Source organism: Pangasianodon hypophthalmus, chromosome 19, assembly GCF_027358585.1.
Source record: "Pangasianodon hypophthalmus isolate fPanHyp1 chromosome 19, fPanHyp1.pri, whole genome shotgun sequence".
NCBI classification, from domain to species: Eukaryota; Metazoa; Chordata; class Actinopteri; order Siluriformes; family Pangasiidae; genus Pangasianodon; species Pangasianodon hypophthalmus.
Genome location: NC_069728.1, coordinates 3,153,736 through 3,175,913, shown reverse-complemented (window position 1 = coordinate 3,175,913; position 22,178 = coordinate 3,153,736). Strand labels below are relative to the sequence as shown.

General features: G+C 38.9%; 1 protein-coding gene across 5 annotated transcripts in view; it reads left to right on the top strand.

Moving 5' to 3' along the window:
• pde4dip (phosphodiesterase 4D interacting protein) overlaps positions 1-22,178 on the top strand; it is a 72,189-nt gene that overhangs the window by 34,551 nt on the left and 15,460 nt on the right. For all 5 annotated transcript variants that reach the window (XM_053242411.1, XM_053242409.1, XM_053242408.1 and 2 more), the window contains 19 exons: positions 517-654; positions 1,412-1,531; positions 2,885-2,977; positions 3,103-3,312; positions 3,438-3,596; positions 3,808-3,912; positions 4,016-4,153; positions 4,298-4,477; positions 5,351-5,545; positions 5,850-6,116; positions 7,306-7,372; positions 10,258-10,370; positions 12,507-12,679; positions 12,781-12,985; positions 14,694-14,787; positions 14,880-14,996; positions 16,101-16,437; positions 18,064-18,299; positions 18,425-18,479. In XM_053242411.1, the coding sequence (XP_053098386.1) occupies positions 517-654; positions 1,412-1,531; positions 2,885-2,977; positions 3,103-3,312; positions 3,438-3,596; positions 3,808-3,912; positions 4,016-4,153; positions 4,298-4,477; positions 5,351-5,545; positions 5,850-6,116; positions 7,306-7,372; positions 10,258-10,370; positions 12,507-12,679; positions 12,781-12,985; positions 14,694-14,787; positions 14,880-14,996; positions 16,101-16,437; positions 18,064-18,299; positions 18,425-18,479 (3,002 nt within the window). The remainder of the gene's footprint in view (positions 1-516; positions 655-1,411; positions 1,532-2,884; positions 2,978-3,102; positions 3,313-3,437; positions 3,597-3,807; positions 3,913-4,015; positions 4,154-4,297; positions 4,478-5,350; positions 5,546-5,849; positions 6,117-7,305; positions 7,373-10,257; positions 10,371-12,506; positions 12,680-12,780; positions 12,986-14,693; positions 14,788-14,879; positions 14,997-16,100; positions 16,438-18,063; positions 18,300-18,424; positions 18,480-22,178) is intronic.

The following is a 22,178-nucleotide window of genomic DNA, read 5'->3' as shown; positions in this document are numbered from 1 at the left end:
AGAGTGACTGTATCAGCATACTGTTAGGAAAGAACAGCGTAAACACACGTTTCTGAGATATCGTACTATTTTTATATCATTCTTAGTTTTAAAGAACAATAACTCTGGAAACAGATTTGGTGACGTTTTTCTACTATCTTTAAAGTCGTAAAATTAACATTAAAAACATTCTTCCAGATTTTTAAAAAATTATTTTCGGTATTAATTAATTTTGTACACATCAGATAAAAGTACCATCAAAAATATTTTAAAGTTTTCTTTTTTTAAGTGCAGCGCTACTGTTTTGCTGGCAGTTTTAAAAGAAACATATATATCTTGATGCCTATATATCATGTATCAGAGAAATGGCTTGAATTATTATTATTAGTAGTATTATTTTGGTATTGTGGAGAATATGAGCATGTATAAGGAAATAATTTCATGAAATAAGAATGTGCATCTGAGAATTTTACCTCTGAAACATGTTTGTGTGTGTTTTTGTGTGTGTGTGTGTGTGTGTGTGTGTGTGCTTTTCAGAAGCTCATTGCAGAGCAGCAGGATCAGCTGGTGCAGTATGAAAATGCAACTGGTCAGTGTGTGACTGAACTGCAGAAGTCCCAGCTACAGGTCCAGTCTCTTCAGACTAAGATCAGAGAGAGTGAAGCAAACAACAAGGTACAAACTTGTGGTTAAGTTGTTGGTAAGGGTTTGAGGGCATATCATAACGTTCCAACGGGCTGCGTAATATATTAGGCTACTCGTAAAAAAATACAACTTATATTATGTAAGGTGTAATAAACTTTTAAACCTGATCAAGCCCACAGTCCTTTTCTGGAAAAGTCTCCTGAGCACGCTGTTTTTCACAGGTTGTCAGCTGATTCAGTCTGCGTTAAAGAAATCAGTGTAGTGATTGGGAAGTCAGTATGTTGGAGAACGCAGGATTCAGAAACACGTTTGAGCTACAGAGAGCTATGTGACTGTCACAGCACACCTACCTAACAGCACAATCGGGAATTAAGCTCCCCATGTTTCAGTCACACCTGCCTTTTCTCACGCCAGCAGGGTTGCCAGGGTTTTTACACCAAACTGGGCTAGTTTTGAAACAACAAATCAGATACGCGTGCACACCACAGTGAATTTGTTCTCCCCACACAGAGACTTGGAAAAAGTTGAAAAATGCGCCAAACTAGTTTTGGGAATTTCTGTACAGTTCTGGGGTGAAAACTATGCTGAGACCTGGCAACCCTGTACAACCAGTGAAAGCCTGGCCGGAGACCTAATGTTTAATTGGCTATGTTTGGTTTTTGTTAAAATGGATTTGCTGTTTGATTATTTCCATGGTGTTATTTTATCTAAGGAAGCACAGGATGTATAAATGCCAGCTTTTTCTCATATAGAGAGTTCATTTCTGTGTGTGTGGGTGTATGTGCAGGAGCTGCAGCAGCGACTTGGTGTTATGGAGTGTGAGCTGTTGTCTTTCCGGGAGACAGCACAAGGACAGGAGAGGACTATCCAGACTCTAAGCGACTCTCTTAGCACCAAGGACAACGAGGTGTGTGCATCTCCACAAGTCGTACCTCTTCTGTTATCTTCTGAAGTGGACCAGATGGAGGCGACTCCGCTGAAACTAATACAGTAGTTAAAAAAAAGCAGATGTGTGAAACCTGAAATAATCGTGTACTGATTTAAAAGTGCATTAGGATTATTTAAGACTGAATCTTTAGCTGTTAAATAGGCGAACTACAACAATACTTTTTTTTCCAATAATGATACCGATACTGAAACCTTGAGTATCAGCCATTAGTGATATTCATCCAGTATGTTTTTTAAAAACTCCTAAACTTTAAAATGATATTTTTCTTATATCTTATATTTTCTTAAACACTTTACAGGAAGAAATAGATAGCTAAAATATTACTTACAGAAGACTGCAGCTTTTTTATTCAGTAAAACTCTTTCACTTACATGACAAATTTAATAAACATGATAGAGTATAAAGTATAAACATAATAAAATCAATACAAAATACAATCATGTCTCTTTTATATGTAAACATTTCCATGTCCAAAAAAATCTTTTTTTAAATCCAATTCCAATCTTTTCCATTAGTTGGTTGGATTAAATTCATTTCTTTTTTTTTTTTCTGATATTCGAGCCACCATTTTTTTCATTCCCATCCATGTACACAAGCTCGGCCATTCAACCTACCAAGTTATAACAACATAAACTCACAGAATTCGCCTCGTGCTGATTTGTGAGAATGGTCGAGAGTGCCTTCGCTGTCCTGTTTTTCTTTATAATGAGCTCCCATGAGATTTTCTGTTGGGCTTCATTACCAGTGTTAGCATTGTATCGCTAGATGTGGTAGCTGCTCGGGAGTTCAACTCCATTATCCAGCATTACATACATTTCTATGAAGGTGTTTGATCCAAAGTAAAACTAAGTAATAACAGTCGTTATGTAAAACCAGCTATTCAGACAGTTCAGTGCTTTATACAGATTATGTTTATATATAAGTCCAGGAGGAACGTTGATAATTCTGCATACAACTTTGTGCCCAGTAATAAATGACTCCATCTTGGATAAACATTACCACTGGCTGCGCTGACGCTTACCAGATTCCGCCATGTTTTCCTTCTCGAACAGACTGAGATGGGGGTGGAGTGAAGAAGCATTGGGGGTGTGTCTATAAAAAAGACTGACAGGAGGCCTGTGTAAACCCAGACAAGCAATTCGCACCAGATTGCAGTTTTCCAAATAGATTTTTCTCAGCCACATAATATACTCACGCTGCTGCCATTACTTAAACAACTGATTTTTATCATGTTCTACTTGATTATTGCACATGTAGAGACATATATCAGTCTGTTTGAATTTCAGTGTAATATTTGTTTTGTTGGATTAGATTGCTGATCTCCACCAGCTCATAGAGGAGCAGAAGCAGCTTCTGATTTCTCTGAAGCAGCAGAACCAACAACACCAGCTGCAGAAATTGCAGGTGAGAAGTTCTTCTTTCATACACTCATGTACACTTTCATATATTCTCATACACACTCCTATCACCAAAGACAAGTATCATCTGAGAAACACTTTAGATGTGTGTGTGCCCCATTGTGTGCGTAGACGTCCACTACAGCACCTAGTCCACTGCAGGCCGAGCTGTTAGAGCTTCAGACCTCTTTATTTTCAACCCAACTGGAGCTGCAGAGCGTCCAAAGAGCCCAGCGCCAGACCCAGAGAAGAGAGGAAGAGCTGGCACGTGCCAACCAGCGCCTCCTCTCCGATCTCCAGGGGGTGCAGCACCATCACCGGGAAGCCGAGAAACACAATCAGGTGAGAGCTGGAAAAGCAAAGTTTCTCTATGTGTCTCTCTGTGTGTGTGTGTGTGTGTGTGTGTGTGTGTGTGTGTGTGTGTGTGTGTGTGTGTAAGATTAAATGAATTTGTCATTCACTCATAGGAGCTGCTTGCGGCTCTACAGAGAGCGCGCTCAGACCTAGAGCAGATGGAAGAGAAGTGGAAGGAGGGAGAGAGAGACAAAGAGAGAGCGGTGGAGGAAAGAGAGAGAACCATCAGGGAGATGAAGACCAGGCTGCAGCACAGGGAGCATCTGCTACACGTGAGCGGCGAACACACAGCGCACACGTTAAACACGTTAAGCAGTAGTCAGACTGGACTTGTGTTGTCACTGGTTCGTTTGCCGGATATGTGTGTGATGTGATTTTGTAGGGAAAATAAGATAAGGTTTTTTTTTCCACCACACAAATTTTATTAATGTGTGTCCTGATGATGACTAATTTATGCTTCTTAATTGTCCAAATCATCCACAGGACTACACTGAACTGCTGGATGGGCAGAAAGAACCAGGCGGAAACAGAGACATCCTCATCCACAAGCTCAAGCTGCGCATTCGGGAGAGAGACAGAGCCCTGGAGGTATACGTCTGTGTATAAACATATGAATTCTGGATATGAATTTGGAATTCGAATATGACAAACTAATAAAAATACATGTGATCGTTGTGTCCTTTAATTAAAGCGTGCAGTAGACGAGAGATTTGTGTGTGTGGAGCAGAAGGAGGCCGAGGTGCGCAAGCTGCAGCTGCTCCTCCGAGAGAAAGAGAGGGACCTGCAGAAACTGCGCTGTGTGCTGTCCAACAACGAGGAGACCATTACGGTATTATTAACACACACACACACACACACACACACACACACACACACACGTGCGCTTGTGCACACAGATTCCACTTAACATTTATTTTAATTAACATTATAGTATGTCATTTGAATGTCATATATGTTTGTTTTGTGTTGTCAGAGTTTGGAGGTGTTGGTTCGAGGTAAATCTGTAGAGCTGGAGCAGGTGAGTGAAGCCTGGAGAGGCAGCCAGCGTGTCCAGCGAGAGTGTGAGGACAGACACAACTGCAGCATGAGAGAGAGAGACACACTCATCAGCCAGCTCCAGACAGCGCTACACACACGCACAAAAGACACTGAGGTATTTATTTCAGTCTCAGCAGTATACAGTATATTTGACCAGTCCTGTCCTGTCCTGTCCTGCCCGCTAGATATTATTCTACTGTTTATTATTCTACCATCATATTTTCTGACAAAGTATTTCTTAAAATATTTGCTCAACATATTCCCACATGTTGAGGTTCCTGACTTATCGGATACCTTGTAGAAACAAATTAGTCATTTAAACCGCCGTGACTTTGAGCAGGATAAAACAGTTACTGATGATGAGAGGTAAACACCTCACACAGCACGAGCACTAGACACACACTCGTGTTAATAATGAACATGGCCTTTTGTTATCCTGCGAGCTTCATATCTGACCCCCTGCTCCTGCATGCAAGAAAGTAAAAAATGCCCATTCTTGCAAAAAAAAAAAATCTACTTATTGAGTGTTGAAAAGAGAAAAATAAACATGTAATTACAGCAGACAAGGAGAAGCGCACTCACAATTGTTACAATTTTTACTAAACCAGACTGACATCCGTTAGCTAATGTACAAATGCAAGAGGAGAGGGATTTTTTTCGCACTCTTGCGGATCATGTGGGATTCCTATGGAAGTCATACTGCACGCGTCAGACAGGAAGCATATGAACATAAAAAAGTGTACTGAGTACCTCACTCTGAAAATTATTTACAGGATTTTCAGATTCATTTGGCTGCAGAAGTGTTCATCCTACATGGTTTCTGAATGAAAAATTAAAAATGTACCTCTGTATATTACAGTTCATCTTAAAAATAAAATGTGCATACAACAATTTGAAAGGCAAAATAAACAGTAAAACACTTTTAATAACTGTGTGTGTTTTTAGTTATTGGAGTAACTGTCTCTCGTTCTCTGGTTGTCTGTCGCAGGAGTTAACAGCTGCTCTCCTCAGTAAGGTGCCACTGAGCTCCAGTGAGGTCGTGGAGAAGCTGAAAGCTCGGCTGCAGGTGAAGGAACGTCTTTTCCACGAGCTGCTGGCGGAGCACAGCCGACAGACACAGGAGCACCACACACACATCCAGGAGCTGCTTAACGCCATCCGCACCAGGGAGCAGTGTTTCAAGGTGATACACCACCACAGACCTCACCTCATGTTAGCTGGAAATGTTTTAGAATTGTAATAGGTTGTAAAAAATATGCCCATGCTATCACACACTAAACCCATCTGTCATATTCACAAATATTAAAGATCATGTTTACACTCTTCAAGTACTTCAATCAAAAATGAACATAATCTCTGTGATTATGTAATTTTCATAGAGAAATTAAAACAAACACATATCCCAAAAGAGATGTAAAGTTTAAGCATAAGACTGTAGAGGTACATTCAGATGATGCTGTCTAAACCTTCACTCACACATTTCCCAGGATTCAGCAGAGCGTGCAGGTCAGGTGATGTCAGAGCAGGCGGCGCGTCTACAGGAGCTGCGCAGGCAGGTGGTGTCAGCAGGAAGCAGATCACCGAGTACATCAGAGCCTCCTGAAGATGCACAGCTCCTCCAGGAGGAGCTCAAGCTGGTGCTTTCCAAAGAGAGGGAGGCACAGAGGGAGCTGTCCATCCTGCGCTCCACCTTAGCAAACAGCCAGGAGCAGCTCCAGGCCCGGACTGCACAGCTGAACGCTTTGAACCACACGGTCAGCACAGGCATCTAAACCAATACCTGCCTATAAACACATGTAGCACTAAGAAGCTAAAACTAAAAGTATTAACCCTAGGAGTAAACACAAGGACTAGCTAGGACTATGATCGGGGAAACACAAAACTTCCACAATGTTTTTTCTGTCCCCATTCCCAAAATTAGAAAGTCAGTGTTATTCACTTAACTAACTACATGATTACATATGTATATTTAATTATTAAAAAATATACAGGGGTGGACAAATCATTAGCCAGGTGCCTGGGACAAAGAGTGCCTGGCCTGTGAGGGTTTTATTCATAAGCAATTAAAAAATCAACCCCAAGAAAGAAAACAAGATAAAATTATAAAAACATAAATATTATATAAAAATAATTTGACTTGCATTGGGCAAGGACTTAGTAAATTTTTGTCAAGTTTGCAAATGCAGTATTCTACACTAAAAAAAAAAAAAAAAAGACATTTTTCAGGACTCCCGAAAAGTGATTGCTCTATTTTCGTGAGATTGCAAGTTCGAAATACAGATTATGCCACAGCCAGGAGTCTAGGGAGCAAAATTAGCCGTGCTCTCTGAGTGGGAGGGATCTTGTTACTCTCTCACTCTCTCTCTCTCTCTCTCTCTCTCTCTCTCTCTCTCTCTCTCTTCCTTGTCAATCAAAGTGACACTAGCCAATCGCAGGCTTCTGTGAGCTCATGTATGCGGAAGAGGGGGGATAGCGCTTTCCTCTGAGTGTGCCTTCATGTGTCTTGGAAGAAGCACGAATTTTCCCCACCAACTGGTGTTAATAGTTGTCATGTGATAGTTGGTGGGTGGGAATTGGCAAGACCAAACTGGGGAAAAAATGGGGAAGTAAAAAAAAAAAAAACCTTTTATTAGGAAAAGATAAAGACGATGGGTACACAGTCGTCCCATCCACAGGAATTGATATACTTGTTTGTTGTGTATTAATGCATTTAACTAGCTAATTACCTGGTAATACGTTATTACATTAGCTACCAGTTAGGATTTCAGGCGACAAAAAAGTGGGACTGGTCAGCACACTGGAGTTTACACTTCCCTAATGATCTAGCTAATAATAAATATATCATTTCTCCACCTCTGAATAGATAAATGTATAGAATGTATGGAACACAGCTTGGCTTGGACTCTGCACTATGCTGTATGTTTGTTCATCTGTCTTTAACAGAGTAAACCTGAGCATCCGGTATCTATGGAGACAGAGCAGGCAGCCAGCTCACACACTGATACAGGAGGTGGGCATGAGGACACTCAACTGTTTGGGCTATAATGACATCTCCTATACTTACTTTTTAGAGTGATTGTATGTTATGCTGCCTTAATAGTTTGTAGTCGCTATATAAGCTGCAAAGACATATGACATATGATGCATGTTTTGAGATTCCTTGCATAACTAACCTGAATAACTGTTGTTATGTAAATGTTTGTGGTGATGATGCCTAGCACACGTTTCATTTTGCACGATGTGATCGTTGATAGACTGAATATTCATTGACTTAAATGATTTTTTTAAAATTTATTCATGTAAATCTGTTATATGTCCTTTATGTTGCAATGCAGTCATTTTTTAATGCAAGTCATATATTTATTTAATTTAGCTAAGTATTGAATTTTAGGGCTAAGTTAAAATGGACTCTACATTTTGTTTCCTGGTTACTATTTCCTGCTTCAATATGAACAATTTATGATACACTTCAGTGAATTATATATTTTTTACATTGTGTTCAAATCTCTTGTGATTCATAGTATGGATTTTTGCACATTTTTGCAATCGCTGAACTAAAAAAACCCTTCTGTCCCACAGTAGTGTTGGTGATTCATTATTCTAACTATCCAGTCTTGTAATGAATAGAGCTGTAAAAAATAAGCAACTTACACATGACATAACATTCTTTTAAAACTTGTTTGTGTATTAGTTAGATTCAGCCTTAATGTGGTGAATGGTAACTGGAGTGAGCTTGTGCATGTGAAATAACAGAAACTGTTGTTACATGCATGTGACTGTCAATCATTTACAGGGTGACGACAGAGGAAATTTCTTTCTGTAATAGAAGTTACCGTTTTAATGCTAATGCATTCGGTACTTGTGGTTGTGCTTTGTAATATGGCTTTTGTAATTCAGAAGAAATGGAAAAAAAAGATTTTCTGCTTCAGAGATCAGTACCTCTCTCACATCTGTATACATCCGCTCATCTCTTAAGTCACGTCTTGATAAAACCATCTTACAGCCACTTTTACGTCTTTCTCGGCATAAATTGAAAACAGACGCTATACCTTCTTTGAACATTTTATGGCTTTTGGAGCTAACAGGCATTGTAATAAATATCTGTGATTTTATCATAAGCAGACCAGGTGCAAAATCTATTTTGAAATCCTTTCTGAAACTCTTTTCTCCCTATGATAGACTATGTGGCCAAAAGTTTGTGGACACGTGATAACACTCATATGTGCCTTAGTCCCCCTCTGCTGTTATAATAAGCTCCACTCTTCTGGGAAGGCTTTCCACTAGATGTTGGAGCGTGGCTGTGGGGATTTGTGTTCATTCAGCTACAAGAGCATTAGTGAGATCAGACACTGATGTTGGTGAGGAGGTCTGGGGTTCAGTCGGTGTTCCAGTTCATCCCAAAGGTGTTCAGTGGGGTTGAGGTCAGGGCTCTGTGCAGGCCACTCGAGTTCTTCCACTCCAACCTTCACACACCATGTCTTCATGGAGCTCGCTTTGTGCACAGAGACATTCTATACAATTGTGTGCTTTCAATTTTGTGGGAACAGTTTGGGGAAGAAACACATGTGATGTGATGATCAGGTGTCCACAAACTTTTGGCCATATAGTGCACCCTCTCTTTTTCCACAGTCACAAGCACAATCTATCAATAAATCCAATAAACTACACTGGAAACAATGTTTGTTCATAATCCACTCATAACCCATTAGCCCATAACAGTATTACTACTACTACTAATTCTAATAATAATATTATTATTATACACAAATAATCAAACAGTAAGTTTAATTTTCTCAGGGTCACTTTACAAAGTCCAACATTAATAAAATTAGCAGCAAATTTTCTCGAACCGTTGCTCACTTTTCCCCTGAAAAAGAGCCATTTCTCGAGTGGCAACATGGGTTAAGTTCCTAGAAGCAAAAGGATTCTTGTAGCTAGTGTTTTTAGTCTGTCACAGAGGGGGAGAGAAAGAACGTACCTCATTGGTACAACCATTGCTGTTATAAATTCATATTGAAACACAACACTCTTGAGAATTTGAGCTAAGCTTCTCATAAGTGCTGAAAAAACCTGAATGATGGAGTTTATTTACAGAAATTTCTGAGACTATGCCAGCTGTAACTGTGTAGTAAAAGTAGCAGGGATTTGCTTCCCTCATTCATTATTATCATTAGCTGCACTGCAAAAACATGAAAATCTTATCAAGTGAAAATATCTTAACATAAAATAGTCAAATGTGTCGAGTATTTCCTGTTATAAGATTACAGTAAGTCTAGTAGAAGATTATTAAACCTATTTCTAGACATTTGTACTAATTTCAAATTCTATAGGCAGATAGTTTTGCTCATGTTTATCATTTATTTCTAGAAAGAAGCAAAATGATCTGGGGAAAAAAAATAGCTTGAAATGAGTAAACAATGTCTAGAAATAGGTTTAATAATCTTATAATTGATCTATAGTAAACTTCTCATAGGAAATACTAAATAAATGTGACTAAATTCAAGATCTTTTCACTCGCTAAGATGGATTCTTTTTTTTTGTTGGCACATACTAACAATATTAAACGCATAACACGTCATTCTTTCCAGTTTTGTACTGCATTCCACATATTTGTCTAGAATGTTTTGTGGAATATCAGGACTGGAAATCACTCAGCAGGAAACATCTCACTTCTGTTTGCTCTTTCTTCCTGCCTGTCTGTAAACACCACTGTGTAATGAGACGGGGTTTTAGTCGCTTGTCTGGTGTTCAGTAGGTGTGTTGAATGGATGGTGGGCTTCGTAGTTTAATTCATAGTTCCATGGTGATAAAATACCGGTAGTTTCTATATAAGCATTTGTGTGTGTGTGTGTGTGTGTATGTGTGTGTGCTAACCGTGTCACACTGTCCTTCCAGACTCCACTTCAGATGTAGAAGAGGAGGAAGATGACGGCAATAGTGAATTCGCAGAGAGTACTGAAGAAGAGGAGCACTGCAGAGTGACAGCACAGGCTTTAGCCAATACACAGGTAGAACCCACAAACTACACAAACACAGATATTCATTCCCAGTGAGCTGATCAGCAGTCCTTACCTCTGATCATTGCTCTCTGTTTAAGTCTGTCGCCTATAGATCAGCACTTCTGGATAGACTTTTAGTATCATAAACGTTACAGTGTTATGCATATTGTAGGTTCTTTCCACTACTCATCTATCCTAATCTCACTAGAAAGTCTTCACTGGAACGTTTCATTACTTTTACAAGGCTTTGGACTGACAATACAAACAGCCAATCATGTTTACTCGCCATTAATGCACTGCAGAAACTGAAATTATCTTTAATATAGTCAATTTTATCTAGTATTTTCTATTAGAATATTACAATAAACCAAATGTAAGATTATTAAACTCATTTCTAATCTTACTCATTTCAAGCTTGCCATTTTAATATTAATTATGGTATTTTTTAATTAATTAATATATTTATTTCTAGAAAGAAGCAAAATTAGAAGAAAATATAAAGCTAGTAAAAATGTCTAGAATAATCTTATAATTTAATATTTGGTTTTATCTTATAAAAGGAAATAGAAAAATCTGACTATATTCGAGAGAATTTCACTTCTAACCTTTAAATTGCAGTGATTTTTATTTATTTATTTATTTATTAACAACAGAATTGTCAAATCTGATGGGTCAGAGTGTTTTTTTTTTCTATAACAGCAGCTCTAACAATAGTGGCAGCTACAAAGTAAATCACAGGTTAATATTAATGCGCTCATTCTAATACATTATTGTTTCTATAATACCAACTTACACAGGGACTTTTTCTAAGACTAATAAATAATAAACAGATTCAAACCATTCCGTTATTTAAGAAAAGAAAAAGGTATAATTGGTGATAGGGTGATACTTTCTGTAAGGAGATGTTTGTTTAACATTTGTGGAAGGAGTCTCGTGTGTAAGCATGTCGTAGCGATCAGTACGTTTTCTGCCACAGAGAGTCTTCAGGAGGACTTTGTGCTTTTCGGTTTCTCAGTAAGATGACAAGCTGCATCTTTTTTTTTATCTGATTCACTTCAAGAGAAAAAAAGGAGGCTTATGAGGAAGTGACTGTTAACACTTTTTAAAAACACTTTTATGTGGGGTGTGCCATTATTGGACAATATTCAACTTTAGAGTAGTAATGGAGTATGAACAGTTGATTATTTTCATTAAACAGCAAACCCTGTCGTGTTTTATTCCTTACTTAATCCTGTGACTGTATCTAGCTCCAGAAAGCTCATTGTGTCACTGTGTTTAAGAATTTGTTTTCCAAAAAGAAGTTGGTGCACCAGCTCTCACAGGCCACTTTATTAGGAACACCTGTACACCTGATCTGTCATGCAGTTTCACTGCAATCCATCGTACTCAGAACACGGTTATATTTGTATGCCTAGTCTCTGTATTTGATTTACATGAATTATTTCTGTGTGATTAATGAAGAGAAATGATATTTAACGCAGGTTAACTGTCCTTGTCTTTGCTCATAACATTTTTCTGTCACAGTGATTGTATTGCATTAGTAAATGTTACAGACATTAAACTAAACTTACAAAGCTGTTAAAACAAGAAAGCTACATATCAAGTTTTATCAATTAGAAAATAACGGAAAGGGAATTCTACTTACCGTTGACTGTGTGTGTTGCCATATTGCTGTGATGTCAGGTTTGATTATGTCAAAAATCTCGGGCAAGGTGAATGTTGCTGAGTTCCTGACTTGGAATTCCGAGCTGAATGACCATCCCATTGTACTTTTCCGTGTCAGAGTTCCGAGATCCGAGTAAATGGATTGCAGCATTATCAGCCAATCGTGTGGCATCAGTACAATGTATAACATCATGCACATACAGGTCAAGAGCTTCAGTTAATGTTCACATCAAACATCAGAATGGGGAAAAAGTGTGTGACTTTGAAGATTGGAAGAACATCACCTGGGCTTTGTGTGGACAGGTGTTCCTAATAAAGTGAGCGGAGGGTATATGTGCAAATAGCGGATTATGATCCTGGAGCTTGTGGACGTCTAGGTGTAGAAAAGCTGTCAGACACTCCATAGGCTGTAGGCAGAGCATCTGATCCTGAGAACATTGTCTATCCAGTGAATCATTCTCTCTTCATCTAACATTACAGGGCTACGAGCAGCATGGAGGACCCACGCTATCTCAGACTCCTGCAGAGGTGGAGGGCCAGGGGCTGGCTGAGGTGAAGCTGTTAGTGGAACAGAAGCAGGCGGTGGAGCGGGAACTGTGGGAACTAAAGGCTCAGCTGGAGAAGGCCGGCTTCACCTCTTTCTCTCAGATGAGGTGTGTGCATCCACACTGATTAAAAATCTGTTGTCTAGAGATCACCATCATCCTGATGCAAAACGATGATGAAGTTCTCATGACGTGATGTGTAATCGTAGGAAAGCACTGCTCAACCTGCGTTCGGAGAACGAAGAGCTCCGAAACTCAGTGAGAACAAGTGAGGCGGAGGAAGAAACACACAGACTCTCAGACGAGCAGAGAGGAAGAGGAGTGCAGTGGCAGCCTCAACCCAGTGAGGGCAAGAAGAGATGCAGCAGAGTGCTTTGTCTCGAGCCGGGAGCACAGCTTTCCCACTCCACACAGGTAGACGTCCTTCAGAGAGCTGTTTATCTCACAAATTCGAAGTATGGATTATCCATGCCACATGACTGGTCATTTACAAGATGATGAAGGTGTTACAGGCAGTGGATTTTTTCACTGGAAATAGGCTTCTTCTTAGTGAAAAAAAAAAACAAAAAACAGCACAATGTAATATGGGGGCTTCATGGGAACCAATTATATAAGATTATTTTTTAAATAAAATTAAGTTTAGGTCTTAATAATATATCAATCTTTCTTTTAAATTAAAAGAAATTTGTGTAAATCTTAATAATCTTAGGTCTTAATGATAGGTCTATTTAAAAAAAAAATAAATCATGTTAAGTATGGGTCTTTTAATGATCTGTCAGTCTTCAAATAATTAATTTAAATTATGTTAGAACTTAATGATCTGTGAATTTTCTAAGTAAATAAGAAAGCTCAAAGGTTCAAGTTATTATACTGATATGTGTTGAGTCTTCCAGTTCCCTTCTGCTGCTTGTTTTGCTCTGGTCTGAGGCCCAGTGTGTGGAAAACATACAAAATCATTTTGAACTGGCCCTTAAAGGGGAAAATACAGTGAGGAGAAACACATTTGTTTTTGTTGTTCACAGTAATGTACTTCCAGTGCATCTATTCACTTCAACAGTATGTCTTTTGGCTTTGTGCTTAAAATATGAACAAAAAAGTGTGTATTCATAAGCATAAACAAAGATATGTTTAAAAAAAAAATTGACAGGGAAAAAGTATTTAGACACTTAACAACATTTGTACTTTGTTGCCACGCAGTTGTTGGCAATTACAGCATCGAGACATTTACGATAAGAAGTAATTCACTTTTTTCAGCATTGCAGTTGAATTTTGGCTCATTCCTCTTGGCAAACATTCTTCAATTCCCCAAGGTTACGAGGCTCCTGCTGATGGACTCGTAAATTTCAAAATACTCCATAAATTTTCATGAAATTCAAGTCAGGAGATTCGTGAGGCCATGCAAGGCCATCTTGAGTTATTTTTCGTTGTATGTTGGGGGCCTTTGTTTTGTTGAAACGTCCAAATTCTCCTCAGATTCAGTTCTTGGCTGATGAGATTAATTTCTCCTCTAATTTCTCCCGGGACATCGCTCCATTCATGTTCCCTTCAGTGATGTGTAATGCCACAGTACCGTTTGCAGAGAAGCAGCTCCATATCATGATGCTCCCACCACCGTGCTTCACCGTGGGTGTGGTGTGGTGTTCTTGGGATCATACGCACAACCCTTCTCTTTCTAAATGTGAAGAGCTGAATTATTGCCAGAGAGTGACTGCTGGCTTCCTTCTTACTTTCTTTATCATTGGTCTGAGAGTGTGTTGGGAAATTTTGTATGGTGCGTCTGTCCGGGTGTTTGGTTTCATGAACTTACCACCTGCCTGTTTAAGATCTTAGCTATGTACAACAGTCCTTTCAGGTGTTGTTTAGTAATGTTGTACCTTAGAACTTTAAGACACCTCTTCTACTTGTTGTGTGAAATCTTCCCAACCAATGAAAATATCTTTATAATGACACCAGGTGCAGTTTGCTGGAATACTTATTTCCCCTCACTGTAGCAAAGTCAAGTCAATGAGGGTGGGATGAAAACAGTATTGGAGGTCAGGGATAGTGTTTTCTGGTGTTTCCTTCTAATATTTGGTGTAAAATATTTGTGTGTGTGTGTGTGTGTCTGTATTTGGACCTGAAGCCAGTGCAGCAAAAGCTGCAGGAGAGACTTATGGTGTCTAAAACCACCATGCAGACCCAAGCAGAGAGGCTCAGAGACTACAGAGAACAACTCAGTAAGTGTTTTCTTCAACCGCCAGACTGATTTTAGTTGATATGCTATACAAAACAGTGCAATTTGAATTTAACTTTTATTTTTTTCCCCCAGTGGAGACGCCAGTGCAGCATGACAGCAAGCAGGTACAGGTGGACCTGCAGGACCTGGGCTATGAAACATGCGGCCGCAGTGAGAATGAGGCTGAAAGAGACGACACCAGCAGCCCAGGTCTTCTTACTCGTTCTTCCTTTCGTTAAGCTTGATTGCGTCGAGTCAGTTTTACTGTTATATCTATATAACGGTTTTACTGTTATATCTATATATTTACATCTATATAACTTGTGTATATTGGAATGAAATGTTTACTCAGGTGCAGTGCATGGTAATACATCAGCACGTTACATGGGACTACAGCGTGAGAAGAGTGCAAAATATACACTAATTACAAGGGACAATAAATACGCAAGTGCATGTTCACTAGACAGGACAAGAGCCAACCAATGCAAGCAACTGTCTGTAAACTGTAGTCTTTGGAGAATCTGTATGGAGAAAGTTGGAAAAGCAGCAAGATCAAAAGTAAAAAAAAAAAAAAAAGTGTCTCAAGGCAGGAAAAAGTATCGCATACCAGCATTATAAAATCCCGGTGTGCAGTGATGATCATAGTAGTGTTGTTGGGAAGGGTTTGATTAGACCAGGTGGGTGTTAGGAGGCAGCATTGTGTTGAGTAGTCTGTTTGCCTCATGGAAGTACCTGTTGTGAAGACTGGTGGTGTTGGCATGGATGCTCTGGTACCTTCTACCAGCTTGCAGGAAGGTGAAGAGTCCATGAGAGGGGTGGGAGGGGTCGTCCATAATGCTGGTGGCCTTACAGATGCAGCACTTGTGGTAAGAGGTGGGTAAAAGGCACCCTGATGATCTTCTCAGCTGTTCTCTGAGACTTTCCAGTTTACATACCAAACGCTATTGCCCCAAGGTGGTGAGGATGGATGAGGGGAGGTTTGCTGCTGGGCTTTCTTAGCTAGTCAGGTAGTGTTATTGGTACAGATGAGGTTCCCCGTGATGTGCACACCAAGGAACTTGGAGTTTTGACCATCTCCACAGTGCAGTGTGGTGACTGATACAAATACATCAAAATTAAATGTAAAGAATTTGTTATTTCACTCAGTAACTGTCATGGCTGTGTGCAGCCACTAGGGGGCGCATGAACCTAATCAATGACTATTATAGAGCACTCTAATATATGCCATAGGAATAATCAACTCACTTTAGAGATTTTCTGATATATCTAGAGTAGATATAGGTTCCTGACATCAGTTCTTCCATCCCTGTACAGAATTTGACGATCTCGAGCTGTGCACATCTCTCTCGTGCCGAGATGGTGCGTCCCAGTGGTGGTCTGGTCTGAGTGCAGTGGACAGAGCAGGAGGTGATGTTGCGTCTCTGCAGCAGCAGGTGGAGGATCTGCAGGTGCAGCTCTCTCGCTCCCAGGCTCTGGTGCTCAGCCTGCAGACTCGCCTTCAGGACGCCACTCCAAACTCCACCCCCCGAAAGTCAAACCGGGACGACAGGGAGCTGCGGGAGCTGGTGACTCGTGTATCATCTCTGGAGGAACAGCTGAGGAAGGGCAAAGGTCATGCTGAGGAGGAGGCCAAGAGCACTACCAGGACTGGGTGAGTAACAGATGCTTACATGCAGGCTGATGGTATACTTTTGTATTCCCAGGGCGGGGTGTAATTATTAAATGTTTGAAAGCTTCCTGGAAATATGATAGCTTTTCACACGTTCACGTGTTCTTAGAAAAAACTTTTTTCAGTTATAAAAAAGCATTTCGAAAAAATTTTCTTAAAAAAGATCACACCACTTTCTTTGCCTAATTCAGTATATATACAATTTTATATATTTGTCACTACTTCTGCTTTAGAACCTTCCAAAAAAAATTGTTTTGACAATTAAATAATAATTTAAAACATTTCATTTGAGGATTCATGGTATAATAAAGTTTTGAGGAATATTTCGTGTTAATGTAAAATCGAACTTTAACAAATTAGAAGTAATCCTAACCCTAAACTGAATTAAAATAATTGAAATTAATATTAAAATATTCAATTTTAGGTGAATCGTAGTAGCAGTTTTATTACACAAGATGTCACCACTCAGCCGTTGATCATTTTTTGGCATGTTGAGGTTGATTTTGCTGTAGTGAAAAGGCTATATTGGTAAAGGGAAGTGTTGCTGTAGTGATATGAGCGATATGAAACAGCAGTGAGATCTAGCTGCTTATTCAGACCTTCCAGTGCTTCAGCTGACCAACTTCAGTCCCATACACCAAAGAGCTGCGTAATAATTATACATGTAATATATAAACCCACACAGTTGCACAGAAAATGACTTTACAGCGTTCTACTCAGATTTAGACTTGAATGCTTCAAGAATGAGGTCACCAGCAATCGACTGTAACATGTTTGTTCAGAGGAATGCATATTGATTTGATTCTTGGATCTAAAGCTGGTTCTATAAAATTGACAAATGAGTCACTGAAGTGAGAACCGAGTCGCTGAATTGTGAACTGAGCCATTAATTAAGAACCGAGTGACTGAACTGAGTTCTATGTGACTGAATTAAGCACTAAGGCACTGAATTAAGAACTGAGTCATTAATTAAGAACTGAGTTAAGCACTGAGTTACTAAATTGAAAACTGAGTCATTAATTCAGGACGGGGTCACTAAATTGAGAACTGAGTCACTAAATTAAGAACTAAATCACTGAATTGAGAACTGAGTCAATAAATTGAAACTGAGCCATTAAATAAGAACCGGGTCATTAAATTGAGAACTAAATCACTAAACAGAGAACTGAATCACTAAATAGAGAACTGAGTCACTTAAATTAGAACCGAGTCACTTGATTAAAAACTGAGTCACTAAATTGAGAACTGAGTCAGTTGATTAAGTACTGAGCCACCGAACTGAGAACTAAATTACTAAATAGAGAACTGAATCACTGAATCACTGAATCACTAAACTGAGAACCGAATCATTAATTGACTGAATTAAGAACCAAGACACTAAAGAAAGAATTAAAATCACTAAATTGACATGAGTCACTGCATTGAGGTCTGAGTCACCTCAGTCACTGAAGGTAGTTTTGAGGAAGATGTTGAATCAGCCATACAGATCACCTAAAATTGTAACACAAATACCTTTGTATCACCTAAACCTTTTTTTTAATCTACTTCTTAATGTATCTCTTTATTTATTTATTATAACAGGCTTTATTCTTTCTCTATGTGTTGTAGGAAGTTTGACACACTGATCCAGGCTCAAGCTCGGGAGCTCTCTCACTTGAGGCAGCGAATGCGCGAGGGCCGGAGTGTGTGTCACATCCTCACACAGCACCTGGGAGACACCACCAAGTCCTTCGAGGAGCTGCTGCGGGCCAATGACATCGACTACTACATGGGCCAGAGCTTCAGAGATCAGCTCGCCCAGAGCTCAGCACTGGCCCAGAGAGTCGGAGCCAAGATCAGCGGCCGTGAGTGCACACACACACACACACACACACACACACTCACTCACACACACACACACACACACAAGCATAATGCATTACCACACTCTGTTTTTTTAGAATGAAAATCTTGGTTTTTTTTAACACAGGGGATTATTCTGAAATATCAGATGACAAGACAGGTCATGAACTTCTTGCGATCCGGTGAGTTCTACAACTTCATACACCCTGAGATCCATGAAAACACACACAACACACTCACACACATACACATTCACACTCCAACAAATTTCAAAAGCTATTAAATATAGTATACAACTATTTTTTCTTATTATGTCCCTTCAGCATTAGGGTAGTTTCTTGACTGTCAGTCAGTCAGTCAGTCATATTTATTTATAAAGCACATTTAAAAACAACAGCTGTTGGCCAAAGTGCTGTACAAAATTTAAGCATATACCAAAAATACAAAAGTAAACATAGAACACAGCAACAGATAGTACACTACAGTTATGCCACTGCGCTTACTTATGACCATATGCAACAGTAAATAAATAAGTTTTAAGAAGAGACTTAAAATCAGCACATGTTGGTGCAGTTCTTATATAGGGGGCAAATTATTCCAGAGCTGTGGAGCGGCCACTGAAAAGGCACGATCTCCTTTTGATTTCAAGCATGACCTTGGAACAGTCAACTGAAGACTACTAGTTGATCGAAGTTCCCTGGAGGCATTACAGTGGAACAGAAGGAGATCGGAGATATATGAAGGAGCCAGTCCATGCAAACCCTTATAAACAAACAACAATGTTTTAAAATGGATACGATATTTAACTGGGAGCCAGTGGAGAGAGATCAACACTGGTGAAATATGTTCCCTCTTCCTTGTTCCAGTTAACAATCTAGCAGCAGCGTTTTGAACAAGTTGAAGACGTGACAATAGAGACTGTGAAACACCCAAGTACAATACATTACAATAATCTAATCTGGATGAAATAAAAGCATGTATTACAGACTCCATATCTCTTAATGTTAAGAATGACTTCATCTTTGCAATATTCTTTAGCTGATAAAAACAACTTCTAACCACAGCATTGATCTGTTTGTCAAAAGTCAAAGCAGAGTCAAAAGTAATGCCTAAATTTCTAACATGTGAATGAAGATTACCAGATAGAGGTCCCAGTTTACTGGCCACAACCTCTGTAAAAGCAGGGGAGCCAAAAATTAAGACCTCAGTCTTAGACTCATTTAACTGGAGGAAGTTGGCAGACATCCACTGTTTAACATCTCTCAGACGATCAATCAGACACTGTAAACTGGAGACATCCTTAGGATGCAAGGGAACATAACACTGAGTATCATCTGCGTAACAGTGGTATGAGACATTGTGCTTCTTGAATATAGCATACAAAGGAAGCATGTATAAAGAAAATAAAACAGGACCCAGAATTGAGCCCTTTGGAACCCCATACAAAACTGGTGCACAAGATGATGAATATTTGCCAGTCTCTACCGAGAAGGTTCGATCATTTAAATAAGATACAAACCAATTTAAAGCATGACCTTGTATCCCAATTTGCTCTAAGCGATTTAAAAGAATGCCATGATCGAGAGTGTCAAATGGCGCACTAAGATCCAGCAAAATTAAAACAGCACAGTTGCCGGAATCGACAATCAACAATAAGTCGTTTAATACTTTTAGCAATGCAGATTCTGTACTGTGTTGAGGTCTGAAACCAGACTGATATTTATTGAAATGACCATTTTCCTGTAGAAAAGAAGAAAGCTGATTAAACACAACCTTCTCCAAGACTTTTGATAAAAACGGTAATTTAGAGATGGGACGGTAATTATTTAAAACTGTTGGATCAAGATTTGGTTTTTTGAGTAGCGGCTGCACAGTGGCATGCTTAAAATAAGATGGGACTATTCCACTGCTATTAATTATAGACAATAAACTAGGACTAATAGTGTCGAATGTCTCTAATAAAAGACGAGGAGGAACAACATCCAATGAACAAAAAGTGGGCTTCATTTTATGAATAATTTGCACCAGGTAACTGTGAGACACTGGAGTAAATTCATATAAATATGTAGGAATTGATGTGGACTGAGGGAAGTCCAAAGAGGAAGGAACAATACATGATCTTATAACATCAATCTTGTCAGTAAAAAACTTAAGACTGCAGTGAGTTTCCTGACTTCTGTGTTTTTTTTTTTTTTACTGCCAAAATTCAAACTATATTTTAATCCATGAGTATGATTTGTTTTGTTCTCAAGCAAAATGTACACGCTGAAATTGACATTGCTTTTGAATGGATTTGCTTTCAGCAGTTAAAATATTGACTTTCGGAAGTTCAGTAACAAAACTCAATGCAGTATAAACTCATACTACAAGTTCTTTTCACTTGCTCGGCTCGTTTCATTCGCATTCTCAGCTGGTTATGGGTACAGTGACACACTGCATTATGTGTTCAGCAGTGTGTCACTCCTTCTTTACATAATGCCTGGTTATGTCAGAGGGTTGATGCTTAGTGGAAAGATCACAGAGCCTGAAGGCACATTGCACTGACTCGTCTCATCAGTCTGCAGCGGTTTCTCAATCCATCTTCACTGTGTGCATAGACACGCAGTGTATAGGAGTGTGTACTCGATCAATAAGAGAAGATGAACTCTTGGTGGTCAATAGGAATTTCAACAGAACTGGGCTATAGATTAAAGGTATCTTTTTCCCCTCATAGAGAAGTTAGTCAATATTTAACCAGAATAATCAGTCATCAAATATTTAGTCAGCTGTTTCGCTGAGCTAAGGGGAAAAAAACAGGGTTTGCACTCAACAGAGTACATTTAATAATAATAATAATAATAATAATAATAATCTTTATTTATATAGCACTATTCATTCTGAGTTAAAATCTCAAAGTGTTTTACATACAAAAGATTAGCTGGTCAAGCCAGTGAATTTATGATAAAGCACATTAAATAACCAATTTAAATCAAAAGCAAATTAAATCTACAAGTCTATAAGATTTATTATAAATTGTAAAAAGCTTATTTAACAAAATAAGTTATAAAATAAACAAAATAAAAAAAACAAAACAAAGAAAGAATAAAAGAAATATGATTTACTGTATCAGTTTGCATTTTTACTATATTTTTCTGGGCTTAAAGACTAAAGTTTGTTTTAAAGCACAACTGAAATATTTCAGCACACAACTTCCTAACACACGGGTAATTTCAATAATTCGAACAGACTGCAGGAAAATCAAGCTAAGCAGCTGCATAAAAACATCAGAATAGGTTAACTTATATAATAATGTGACACACTTTGTAGCATTCTTTATAAGCGAACTTCAAATATCAAATCTGATGAACTCACTCTCAGTTGCTCCTTAGAATTAAAGATTTTGAGTTTTTTGTTAATCTTTGACATGCGGTTTCCTGCCATTTCAAAGGTATAATCTTTATTTTATCCGAACACTACGCTATGGACTTGTTTATTGGTGCTGAGACATATTGTATGTTGTCTTCTGGTCTCTTTTACTCTTTTATTTCTCTGCTTATTTCATGCAAACAGTGGCTTACACTCATTTGACTTTTGCCTGTCAGTGTAGCAAATGATAATATAAAGTGCACCATCTCCATAATGTCACCACTGGTGCAACTCAGGGTGCAGCTAAGGATTGTGTTACAGGGATGAGCTATTTTATTGGCTAATTCATTTCTCCTGGCCCCTCCCATTTTGCCTAGTTGCCTTGGCAGCAGTGTCAGAACCCCAGGGGCAGATGACCTCTATTTCTCCCCGACCATGCATCTGTGTATGGCATAGACACATGGAGGCAGTGAGCTGTTTAGATTTGCTATGTTTTTGTGTGTGTGTGTGTGTGTTCATTGAAAACAAGGCGGCCT